This window comes from Haliotis asinina, chromosome 11 (assembly GCF_037392515.1).
Source record: "Haliotis asinina isolate JCU_RB_2024 chromosome 11, JCU_Hal_asi_v2, whole genome shotgun sequence".
NCBI classification, from domain to species: Eukaryota; Metazoa; Mollusca; class Gastropoda; order Lepetellida; family Haliotidae; genus Haliotis; species Haliotis asinina.
The window spans coordinates 20,857,106-20,870,962 of NC_090290.1; the positions used below are offsets into that span (position 1 = coordinate 20,857,106).

General features: G+C 38.6%; 1 protein-coding gene across 1 annotated transcript; it reads left to right on the plus strand.

Annotated features, from left to right (window-relative positions):
- Positions 1 to 11,387: 11,387 nt before the first annotated feature.
- On the plus strand, positions 11,388 to 11,933 carry LOC137255339 (uncharacterized). The gene has a single exon (XM_067792788.1). The coding sequence runs from the start codon at positions 11,388 to 11,390 to the stop codon at positions 11,931 to 11,933; it is 546 nt and encodes a 181-aa protein (XP_067648889.1).
- Positions 11,934 to 13,857: the final 1,924 nt, after the last annotated feature.

A 13,857-nucleotide genomic window follows, 5' to 3' on the forward strand; every position in this document is an offset into this window, starting at 1 on the left:
AAGGTAGGAGACTGTACACCTTGGGCTTCTGGAGGATATACCATTGCATCAAATAAGATAGGAGGGAAAATGGAAACGGTATAAAAATAATATTAGCTTTTTCAGGGCGTGCGTGTGTGAAGGTGAGGGGTGGCTTCTCTATATCTGATTCAATTCTCTAATGGTGTGTGGTTATTGGTTCTGTTGTAACGTGGAAATTAAACCATGCTTCTGTTTTTCTTTAACTTTGTAATCTTTTATATACTGAACATCATTGAAAACGCACCACCTGTAAATTTTGAAATAAGGCAATAGAATCTTTTGGAAATGGAAAATTAATGGTGGGAATTTTGATAATAACACACTAGATCGTAAATAACGCTCTACAGTAAAAAACGGATCGTTCGAACACATCATCGAACACATCACATGAAAACAACAAAATTCATGCACATCACACACGAAGGGCACAAATTGCATGCAGAAAGCATGCTGTTCAGGGGTATAAATGACCTTCGGCACAAAACCGTTCTCATTTTCGCAGTACTTTCGTAAGTAAAGTTTTTTCGCCATGCCAAGATTGTCACCAGAGGAACGAGAACAGGCCTTGGGTATGTTGCAGGTCGGCGCTTCAAGCAGAAACATTGCACGACGATTTGGGTGTCATCATTCGACCATTCTGAGGCTTGCTAACAGATACCAACAAACAGGAACCAGCAGGGACCGGCAACGCCCAGGTCAGGCACGTGTTACCACCCCTCGTCAAGATCGAGACATTGTACGGCGCCATATTCGGGATCGAACCTTGCCCGCTGCCAGAACCGCCAACGCTGTCCAGGGTCGACGTGGTTTGATCAGCGCTTCCACCGTCCGACGCCGTCTCCGTGCGGCAGGGTTACGTTGTCGACGCCCTTACGTTGGACCCATCCTGACTGACAGGCATCGCCGTGAACGCCGACAATGGGCTGAACAGCATCGTGTGTGGTTGTTACGACGTTGGCATGGTGTGGTGTTCTCCGACGAGTCGCGTTTTCACTTGCGAAATGCTGACGGGCGTCTACGGGTATGGCGTCGACGGGGTGAAGGTTATCATCAGGATTGTGTTGTGCAAACCGATCGGTGGGGTGGAGGCAGCATTATGGTGTGGGGAGGGATAAGTTATCACCACAGAACCGCTCTGATTGTTTGTCGTGGCAGAGTGAATGCCGTTTACTACCGTGACAACATTCTTCAGAACAACGTCGTTCCCTTCTTTCACCAGCATCAAGATCTGCACACATTTCAACATGACAATGCACGAGCCCACACTGCACGTGTTTCGATACAGTATCTGGCTAACAACAACATTCCTCTACTTCATTGGCCTGCATTGTCACCAGATTTGTCACCCATCGAACACTTGTGGGATTACATCGGCCAACGCCTCGCACGTCGTCCGCAGATCAACAACCTTGGGGAACTCGACAATGCCTTGCAGCAAGAGTGGAATGCAGTGCCTCAGGACTTTATTCAGAGACTTATCCGTTCAATGAGGAGACGTTGCACAGCTTGTGTTGCTGCTAACGGGGGTCATACACGCTACTGACTTTCCATTTTGACCCCATCTTTATTTCATTGTCAGCTGCATTAAATCTTCACTGTTTTGCTTGATTGTTTTTTGCTTCTTTTCTTTATCAAACATTGGTCTACACAAATATGTAAAATTTACATAGATTGCTCACTTCTGCTCTTAGAAATCCACAATTTTAGGGGTGGTGCGTTTTCAATGATGTTCAGTATATAATGTTGTCTCTTTGTCGATAATCGACCGTAACTTGAAACGATAACCATGACAGCTATATCAAAGTATTAATGCAAAAATACATTAATTCTTGTTTTTGCGTTTGTAATAACCGGGTTTAGCCTTTGATGTCCAGAGCATGAACTGCGAGCCGACAATATTTGCGGTACATCATCGTTGGTGTTCCATGTAATAGGAGATTTTCAATGTTAGACATTGAAAGACAGATGTTTCCGTTTCCTAGCGTTACGTGAAATTGCCATGTAAACATTGTCAGGGTTTGGCTCGCAGCTGATTCGGATACTGAAGACAATTCTAACAGCTCTTCATGGGTCTTTTGATATGCAGCAAGATGATAAACTGGTGTTGGTTGTTCCATGCAAGTGCTGCGTAATTGTTGCTTGTAAAGACAACCTGTGAGTGAATGAGTTAAAGGTAAAGCAACTGTACATGTCACACTCCCATAATAAAATAAAGCTACACTCAAAAGCAAGTTTTGACGACTGGTCGAAAAGGTTTATTAATGATTGATTGATAGTATCTGTTGCATCACCAAAATCGTTTAAACTATTCTCATGATCGTTTATTGACATCAATAAAAGACCTGTTCCATAGTTTCAGGAAAAAACGTGTTGCCGATTGCCGTTTTCTAATATTTCATTTATGAAATATTATTTATTTCTTAGTCAATATCTGCTTTGGAATTACGTAATCTCATGAATTCAAACGAACGAAGACAGAAGTCATTTCTTGAACGCTATGGAAGAAATTGAACATGAATATTATTAAACATCCCCGAACAATAAAAAAAAAATTGCAGTGTTCAACTTATATGACACGTTGAGCTGTGATAAAACAGATGTAATCAAATGGGACCTCTTATAAATATGTTTCCATTTCATCCGTTTTCAAAGTCATATTCTATTTTATGTTGGCATCCCTTTCTGTACAAAAGATATTATTGTCAAGAACGAGACCTGGAATACACATCATGACGCTGAAAACCAATCTGGATAAAACCTGCCCTATCACTGCAAAATCGTCTTTGGAATGCACCGACAAAGGTATTGATACTGATGCGTGCTTACTTTTCGGAGAGGTGATTGATCGTCATCCTCTCCTCATCTTTTTGGAGGCTTCACATTTCAAAGAGCAAACAAGACCACAATCAATTTCTAGCGAGATATAAATGTAATGAAACCAGTAAATCTAACTATTTGTTGAAGATAGAAGGGGTTGGAGGGGGGAGGGGGGGAGGGGGATATGGATTATTGAATATACCAAAACATTGGTGACATCGGTAACACAAATGATCACCTTATCATATTATCATATGACAAACTTTACATAACATTAACAGTTAATGTTGTGACCTCATAATATGATTTGGAAGATTTTGCTACCATCACCATTGCGCTGAAATTAGAAGATGAACATATCGCCTTGGAAAATCAGCCTTGTAACAGCTCTAAATTTGATTTAAAACCAAACGTGACGCGTTGAAAAATAAGAGATATATAACATGATCATACCTCTAACTGACCTTGATTAACCAATCACAATCTAATATTTAATTAGTCATGGTAGTCTTCAGTTCATAATATTCCACTGTAACCTGATACACTACAAGTACAATTACACCCGGATTACAGGTACCTTTGTTTGTTTGTTGTTTAACACTGCACTCAGTGATGTTTCAGCAATATGCCTACGCTCTGTAAAATAGTCTGGACAATCCTATCGAGAGATCAACAGCCTCAGCAACTGCGATATGATAAAATGTGCCAGCATAGCCCGCGAGGCCGAACACTCGATTCCGTTGGTCGCCTCTTGTGACAAGCGTGGGTTCTTGAAGTTCAGTTCTAACCCAGATCATCACAAGTCTTTATATATTCAACAAGATGAGTGTTAAGGCAATTGTCTAAATTCTAACACGGATCTTCGCGTGACGAAAATCAGTAATATCAGTCAGTGACTGACAACTGAACCTTCTGCACTTGCAAGCACTCACTAACCTGTGATCTTCAGTTGTTGGTGATCTGTAACCCGTGTTTTATATTGTATTGTCTTCTCTAATTACACTGTTTTAGTTTCACATGCTAGTTTTATGTTCAGACCTGTGATAATCTAGTATTGTAACTGTCCTTCGATGGCAGGTTTTTATGTTCTTAATGTGTTAGTTTTAATCTTGATATAAATTAAATTGTTCTCGTCACGATATGGCTGCAATATTGCCGATGTGACGTTAAATATTTACTCACTCACTCACTCACTAACCTGTGACACCACTCGATACCACATACAGATTACAGGCCTGTTATTGGATATTACATCAAGGATATAGTGCAGCGTAAGTGGGGTTTCCAAATTGGAATGAAACATGACTTATATATAATTAAGACAACTATTGGTTACACCTATTCGATTTTCAGTCCAGGTAATTTTAATAAATAGACATATTGGACATGTGGTATATACAACTGAATATTTACTGAACGGTGAAAATCCTCCGTTTTGTATCTCTTAATATGAAGGAACTACGTTTATGCATGTCCTTCTTGACTGTATTGATTTCCCATCACAAGGGATAAATATTTCAGTAGCAAAACAAAGATCTTTTTAAAAATGATAATTCTCATTTAATTATTGATTTCTTAAAATAGATAAATAGTTTATGACATTTTGATTGATATGGTTTGTAACTGGATAAATGGTATTTCATAATTGATAGATTATATTTGTAATTGAAATTGTATCCTCAGAGGACATTAAGGTATTTGAAAATTATTCCCCTCCAGGGAGGCTGTATGATACCATGGCTTTGAAAGTTTATGCATTGCTACCTGGTTTTCAATCGTTGAATTTGTGTTTGTGGTTTTGTTTATGGGTAATTTAGTGATAATTGTCAACATCCAAAGCGATGATACAAATCCAGCGAGGGTCTGCAGAATTAGCACAAGATGACCAGTGTGGCGATGTACCTTCCGTTGGTAGGGATCTACCGCCCGCCTTCGTATGTATTGTTGTGCACAGAACTATAACTTTTAAAATGAAATGTTAGTTTCTGATTCTGTTATACTGTAGGTGATCTAATGCAACTTACTGACAAAAGGCACAACAAACCTTTATCTATTACCAGCGCATAACATGTAGTCACGATATGTCTGAAATGCGCTGAGGTGATCTGAAATGCTATCTCTCTAACCCACATACCACGTGTGACGTGAACAAGAATTCCTAATGTTTTTAAAAGTTTTCGAAATCTTTCATTTACACGTAATTGCAGTAGATGGAATCTTGTCGGGCTCTTATTGGGTTGTTATATATTATTGTGTACTTAGAGGACGTTTTCGTGAAACCCGTGTCTGTGAACTGTGTTGTGACGTAACAATGAGTCTGCACATTACCATGGCAAGCTGTGATATTGCTGGAATATTGCTAATATAACGGCGTAGGACGAAAATCACTCACTCACATACGAAGACGGCCGAATTAATAGTGAGTGAGTGGGTTACATTTAACGTCACATCGGCAATATTGCAGCCATATATATTGCAAACACAATAGATATAAGTAGTTGAAGAACCAGTCATCGATGGACTGCAAAATAACTAGAGCACCACTCAAAAGAGTTAAACTAGCTAGCATTTACTTTTAAAACCAGAAAACTAGTTTAGACAATATCATGTAAAAAATAGGCTGTTGATCACCAACAACGTAAGGAAGATCACCATACTAGGGATCTGAACTGATAATGTAACGACAACGTATGGGCCAGCATTGATACTGTTCTTTTAGTTTTATAGTATTAAGTATTATTTATGGTTTTACACTTTGATATGCAATATTAACATCTCCTCATGGTCCCTATGGTATGGTGATCTACCTTCAATTGTTGCCAATCTATAGCCAAGTCTTACAAGTCTTAAATGGATATCTGTTATATAGTCTAGTGGTTTTACTGTTCTTCGTCAACAGGATTTTAGTTTCTAATATTTTTTATCTGCAATGTCATTATTACTTGTTCCCGTCACGATGTGGCTGCAATATTGCTGATGTGATGATAAACACTCACTCACTCACTACTCACTCACTCACTCACTCGTTTGAATCAGTTGGACAGATTGTAAACGAAATATATGTGTCCAGTGATGGAAACTTTATTTTCGGCTTGAATTTCCATGACCAACTGGTTGCTTCTAAATAAATTAGTGCGTGGTCATGTAATTCAAAACATCTCCCAACTGAAGAAATGCATACATACCGCAACTGCTCCTTGGCTACAGAAGAATGTTGTGAACGTGAAGGATGTATTTGATTGTTTTCTTGTTATTTGCATCGAACAGGTCTATCAATCACTTTTCTCCTCCTCTGGGCACGCAATTTCAGATTTCTGTGAAAAAGATGTTCCAAAAGTAATCATTCAGTTTCAATGCACATTAAATCACAGTAATGTGATAAAATGTGATTGTTATCAATTCACAATTCTAATGCCATTCCTTGATTATGAACTCGTGTACTTTGTTGACTATGTTCTTCCCACCTTTTTGAGTTAATATCGGTTGAACTTACTAGGTAAGTCTAATTCTAAATCGTTAACAGCATTTGTGACTAGGCATAGAAAATCTCGCAAGTGAATGAACAGTTGTCACTTAAAGTAACTTTCTGCATAAACTTCTCGTACCTTCAATATTTCCTACAACCGTCAGCAGCTGAATGGATAGTATAAATCAAACTAAGGCATATGTAGGTAGCAAACGTACCGTAAGTCCCCATGGTCCCTAGTCTGGTGATCTACCTTCTGTTGTTGGCGATCTATAGTCTGTTTTTATATTGCACTGTCCAACAGTGATGCTGGCTTTAACGTTTAAGTCTAATTGTGATATTCTAATTGTTTTACTGTCCTTTGTCGACAGGTTCATAATATACATAAATTGCATTTCAGTGTTAAATGTACTCGTCACAATATGGATGAAATATTGCCGATGTGACGTTAAATATTAACTCAAATCTCTCTCTCGTACGTTCACTTATGGATGCAGGGCAGACACTGACGGCATAATTAGAAATTGCTAAATCTGTGGCAGGATGTCACTACAGAAGGAACACTGTGAACTGGATTATCGTGTATCGCATGCAGACAATGTATGACACGCTGAAATTATTACATTCCAGACCGTCTGGTCATATTTACGATGTGGGATCACCACCGGGAAAATATTCGTGTTTAAATAACGATAGTTGTAAACACTGAGCGAGCATGTTGTGTTTTGGATCTGCATATGTAAATGCAACCTATGCTGTTCAAATCCAGAAGGTGATGAAATACTGTCGATATGACAGGTTAGATTAACATTATCCATCGTAATACAGTAATTATGCTTTATCTAATTGTGAAACAATAGTGTTACTGTATATGCCTTAATATTTTAAGAGTGAGTGAGTGAGTTAATATTTAACGTCACATAGGTAATATTTCAGCAACATTTAACACTGAAATGGATGATATGTATTTCGTAAATAAACCTGTCATCAAAGGACAGTAAAACAACTACAATATCACAGTTACAATTTAAAACTAGTGTGGAAAGTTAAAACTAATATCAATATTTGGACAACACAATATAAAACACGGGCTATATATCATCAACGACAGAAGGTAGATCACCATACTAGGGACCATGGGGACTTACAGTACATTTCCTTCCTGCATGGACACTAGCTGGATTTACATCATCCCTTCAGCCGTTAGCAATTCAGGAAATCTAGCCATAAATTAAAAAGACAGGTATTCTACTATTAGAAACAGTGGAACGTTTTCATGTACTTTAAATGTTTTGGGTAATATTTTAAGAGACATCAGTCAGTTATCAGTTTTTGATGAACAGTGATGATTTATGGAATCTCTTTCATATATTCCCCACCCCTGGAAAGAACCTTACGTGTGCCTCGGCATATTACTATGAATAGGAAACGGGATTCTGTTTTGGAATATGTAGCAATATTATAGGAATCATTCATATTCATTTAAGTGTACCTTTTGCCTCAACATTTTATTCTCCAAATACATAATGTACTTTAAGTTGTATTGTCGCCATCAGGGGTTCAGTGCCATTGTGTAGTTTTTCATAACAATAATGCTTTGAAACTGTAATGTGGTATACGTTCTGATAAATCTCTACTACACCCAGATGCATCTAAGACTCCGATCAATTTATTACTTCCGTTGGCTGTCTTTTCAGCCAATCAGCCGGGAATTTAAGCGAACCAATCACAAGTCACTTTCGCTTTTTAAATTATCTAACTGATTAAGCTTGGCAATACAAAACATGCCGAAGTTCTCTGAAGGAGGTAGAAGAGTTCTTGCATATTTTTTCGGACATCAGTTCGTTTGGACATCATTTGCCCCAAATCTGAAACCTATGGATCGCTATCTTTGTTGTGTCTGGCAAGCTCGCTTGTATCCAGGGTATAGTGGAGGCTTATCGAAACGTATACCCTGGAGATATCGAGGATGAGTTGAATGTGAATGGAACCGATCCAGGCAATTGTATAATATCCATGTGTGATGATGACAGGTAGTAATTTAGAGTAAGAGTAGAGTAGTTAGGGATAAATGTAAGTTTTGAAATCATTAATACTCATATACTTATATATTGAAACACTGATAAGATATCACCCATCAAAATACCAATATCTCCAACTTGTTTTGTCCATTATAATTGAAATTCTTTCCAATCAGCTCATGTCTGAAAACGATTTATACCGAAGAAAGAGCATCATTCACTCTAAACAGTGCGTTGGTCTAAATGATAATTGGCCTGATCGCAGGCACAGAATACAAACAGTGTTGTTGTTAATTGTGGAGCGTTAAGACGCTTTCGGATCTGTAAAGCGTTGCTGAGAAATCCTTCATGAAGACATGGCGACACTGTTCCGTAATCAACAGGAAACGTGCTGAGAATTGAAAGAACTACCGAAGGCAGTATCATCGATATCCATAAACATCAAGTTACCAACAACAAACCAAATTCAGATTCGACCACAAAGATACCATCAGCTAAATACCCATTTATTTCACATTACTTCGATAATAACATCTCCGGGTGATTGTAGAGGTTTCAAAATGTGGGCACAGAATTGTGGCCTTCTACGTTTGGTTTATTCATCTATAACAATCTTATGGAAACATTCTTGTTGTATTAAATCTAAGAGACTCACGATAGATCGGGTCATTGTACTTTTGAACATGATACAGGCACAGTTCAATTCGACACCGTATGATTACGATGTAGACAACACAACGGGCATTCGCAATATAGTCAATTATTTGATGATAAACAATCACATTCATTCAAAAGCCGACCCTTGAAGATCCCGGGCTAGACTAGGCCTTCCGCAACCCATGCTTGTCGTAAGAGGCGACTAACGGGATCGGGTTGTCAGGCTAGCTGACTTGGTTGACACATATCATCGGTTCCCAGCTGCGCAGATCGATACTCATTTTGACCACTGGATTGTCTGGTCCAAACTCGATTATTTACAGACCGTCGGACTATTGCTGAGTGCGACGTAAAAATAAACTCACTCACTCATTCAAAAAGCCTCCGAGGAATGGAGTTCAGACACAGCTTGTGTAAGAACCGACATGTTCACCGTCACGATAGGCAAAATCAGAATCACATATTGTGATAGACAGCATGAATCAACACATAGAATATCTTTTAAACTGAAGTCCCCGGTGTCTTCTTATCCTCAGATGACTGTTTACAGGGTCTGTTCAGGTTCTCAAGGATGATGGATTTGGAGGAGACACAGTTTCCTTTGAACTGCGATTTTCAAAGGCCATGGCCTTACATTTAATACAGCCATTCTGTCTCAGGGGTTTTGTTGTGAGCACGACAATCTGTAAATGAGTCGATCGAAATCTTGAGAGAACCTGACAGAAGACTAACCAACAGTTTTTTTTTCTCGTCATGGTCTTCTGAAAAGAAAACAATATTGCCAAAAAAAGATACGATGTCTGAAATATATATATAGTACTTTTGCCGCCTGCATGGACCCTGCCTGGATTTACACCATCCCTTCAGCCGCTGGTGATAGAACTGAGATTTAATCGTTATTAAAATACCAAATATACTACCATTAACAGTTTGTTAAAGCTAATGACCTCCGTACCCTCTCAGGAGGAAAATAATTTTACAATACTTCAAATCACTTTGAAGGTACAGAGACTGACAATCTCATTTAATATAAGCTAAGAATGATAAAGTATATGTCGATTTACAAAACATAAGAATCAAAATTTATCGATCAGTTCTCTTTGAACAACTGCCTAGTTATATGCTCCAAACCATCTCAGTTGCTTCTTTTGTTTATCAAGGGAATATTTGGATGTTGACAGCTGCCACTTCCGTTCACTTCAAAATGTTGGATTGGTCATTACTCTCCACACATGCAGGTCTAAATATCTGCGGCGTCAGTATGACTGTACCAATTAGCGGCTACCGTCATACGTTTATAACTATACCATGTGTAAAACCTCAAGTAAGCTGTTTGGTTCTGAACGTTTTTCAGTTTGGAACCTATGAGAAAATGTGAGATAAGCTGAATATTTATTGTTATCAGACTTTTTGTCCAGTGGCATGTTAGAATTTACATTTCCACTACTAATGATTAGAACATCCTTCCTAGTTGTCATACCACAGAGTGTTATTTTCTTGAGTGCGTTCAGTGTAATTGCTGACGCTACGTCAGTGTACACACATGAATTTCCAGTCTGAACTATTTTTATGATAATTTTCTTTCTAACTTGTGTGTGAACTTTACTTGGCAACACTTTATACTATATATACAGAAGTACGATTATAGAGAAAACGGTAGTCTTCCGTCCAAACAACGTGTGTTGATGGATATAGATAGGAACGGGCATCAGCAAAACAAAATTTATCAAACCGTAATTTTGGAGCCGTCTTAAAAGAAGTGATCAATTCTCTTGAAAGCGTGGCTCGGTTACTTTGTTCTCCCTGTTTGTTCCAGGTTAAGTATGATAAATGATAGCGTCTCAAGTAGACGCTATAAACTGTACCTAAAAGGGTAGATAAAAACGATGTTAGAGTTGCCCTTTCTATAATAACAATCTTTCTCTCCGTTTATGATTTATACAATCAAATGAACAGTAGAATGTGCCCTTTGTATGTGAACCAACATTTACTAAAGCTTTAACAACCAAATCTACATATACTACACACACACACACACACACACACACACACACACATAGACAGACAGACAGACAGACAGAAACACACACGCTGTAATGTTCGGTGACAGCGGCGAAGACTTGATGCAGGTGTGTTAAAGGTAGGACTGATTTAGTTTCGACTGAAAAATTTGTTATGGTATTAACAGCTCTTTTCTAAACTACACGGCTCAGCTAACTAGTTTACTTATTGTGACGGGTAAGTGAACCCGTCAAGAGTTTTCTTACCAGTACATGGGTTTTGCTCGGTTAAGTATGTTACTTTTCCGTTTTTTATGATGTACAAAAAGGGAGAAAACTCCAGAAAAAGAGAGTAGTGGCAGTGTTTTTTGGTGTCAGATATACATACACGTGGAATAAAGAAGAATGTTTCACTTCCCAATAAGGGTTGAGGCTTATGTGTTCACATACGAGTACAGCAACCCAGCTGTAACATATATTGAGGCTTATGTGTTCACATACGAGTACAGCAACCCAGCTGTAACATATATTGAGGCTTATGTGTTCACATACGAGTACAGCAACCCAGCTGTAACATATATTGAGGCTTATGTGTTCACATACGAGTACAGCAACCCAGCTGTAACATATATTGAGGCTTATGTGTTCACATACGAGTACAGCAACCCAGCTGTAACATATATTGAGGCTTATGTGTTCACATACGAGTACAGCAACCCAGCTGTAACATATATTGAGGCTTATGTGTTCACATACGAGTACAGCAACACAGCTGTAACATATATTGAGGCTTATGTGTTCACATACGAGTACAGCAACCCAGCTGTAACATATATTGAGGCTTATGTGTTCACATACCAATACAGCAACCCAGCTGTAACATTATCACAGAATAACACGACTTCCACCTTCTCCTGGCAAAACACCAAATATCAAGTGCTAAGTTTATAGTCTTCGTTTATTACGCCTTATGGCGTTGTTTAAGTGCAAAGTGGCGATACCAGTGGCTTTGTCTCTGAACGAGCCTGAGAAGAGCCGCCGCGTGTGATAATCTTGATGGCAGTGGGAAATATTCAAACGCCAGATCCCTTCTACTGAGTAACTTTTTTCTGCCAGGGAAAAAAAATGAAATAAGTTGAAACCTCTTCCTCTGATTCATGTCTAGATGAATTTGTCAACATTTAAGTAGCTGAAGTCTTTGGTGTCATTCAACCACTTTTGAGGTACAACCGGGCATGCTCTTCCTGTAAAGATGTTCAAGTGCGGCATGCGAATTTGTTTCAAAGTTACCAAATGAAACTTAATTCAAGGAAATAGTAAAAGTTGCGAAAACCTTTATGGTAGACAGGTTGCAGCTGTTTTCGACGCGTCAGCGACAAAATTTATGTTCCGAGTATTGATTTGTACCCGATGTGTTTTTCAGGTGAACAGTTGACATACCATTGCCATTCACGTGTTTTGAATCCATGTTTCGGTCATTATCGTAATTCGTAAACAAAAGCTTACAATACAATTGGAATCGTATAACGGACTCATGGGGATTGCTTGTAATTCTGGAAATGTGTTTATTAAAATGGGTGCATTTTCGTGTCCTATTTACCTTAATCATGAATACTAAGGAGAGCCTACTTCACAAATATGGACTATTTCACCCATGTAAAGACACAACTCTTCATACCTGTTTTGTTAAAGCCTTAATGAGTCTTTGTCTCCATCTTACGTTTTGCCTTAACAGTAAGTAAACAGTGTGTGAGTTCTTATTGCAAAAACATGGTATATCAATATTCATCCCAATGAAGGTCGATCTGCATTTTTGTACATGGAATTCAATGCCGGATTCTGTCTGAAAACTCAAAATAATTAACTGGAGCATGTTCAACAACGAAAATAGAATAATGATGCACATTTTCATAGTTACTCGAGGTGGCATCAAGTGTAACGAATCTTCTTTCCTTAAATCAATGCCAAACATATCGTTGAAGTTCTCCACCACTCCTTGATCAATGCCAAACATATTGTTGAAGGTCTCCACCACTCCTTGATAGCTTGTTTTCCGTGAACAGCATCATGACAGGGTGTGGTAGCTTGGCGTCAGACTGGGCATGTGCAAATATTGACACAAGACTTTCATTGCACACTGATCCTAGACGATGAGTCTCGTTAATTTAGGACCAGTTTTGTTCCTCAGATCTGCCAGAATCAGTCCACTGTCGCAAAACATACTTGCATGTATTCATTACGGAAATAAGGAGAGAATGTCAGGAATGAAACAAACTCCACAACTGTTTACATTTTCTACCTATGCAGCATTTTTTCTTTTCTCTTAGTGTTCCGAATTGGCACTAAACAAACCTATCGCAAGCGAACGTAATTATCTAAAAACCGCAAGCTCGCACGCACTCCAATCTAGCGTTTAAGTCCTGCTTTGGGAAACGATCGGGTTTCATTCGTCCGAGTATCTGAGCTTGTTTGAAATGTCAGATGACGACTGTATGTTACACATGATGAAATATGAACAATGGCATAACGTTCAGGACGTTAGTGTGTGGAGAAATGGGTGTGGAGTGAGGACATGAAAAGTAAAAGCATATAAAATGGTCGTGCGAAAAATACGTGTTGCTTGTACAACTTCTATTAATTAGTGGAGTTGTAGCCTAAAGATTGAAGAAAGAAGAAATATGTCTCTGTAGGTAGTGGTTGTTCTCAGGTTGTCGATATTTAAAAACACGCGAACAGGATACTATGCTGGATCTGTTTGAAACGTGGGAGTTCCGAGTCAGATATGATTTCAAAACACCCACATATGTGCGACACGTTGAACCATTCTGTCCAAGTTGGTGAATTAGCTGGTAGTACGTCGTCGTTCACTGACGGA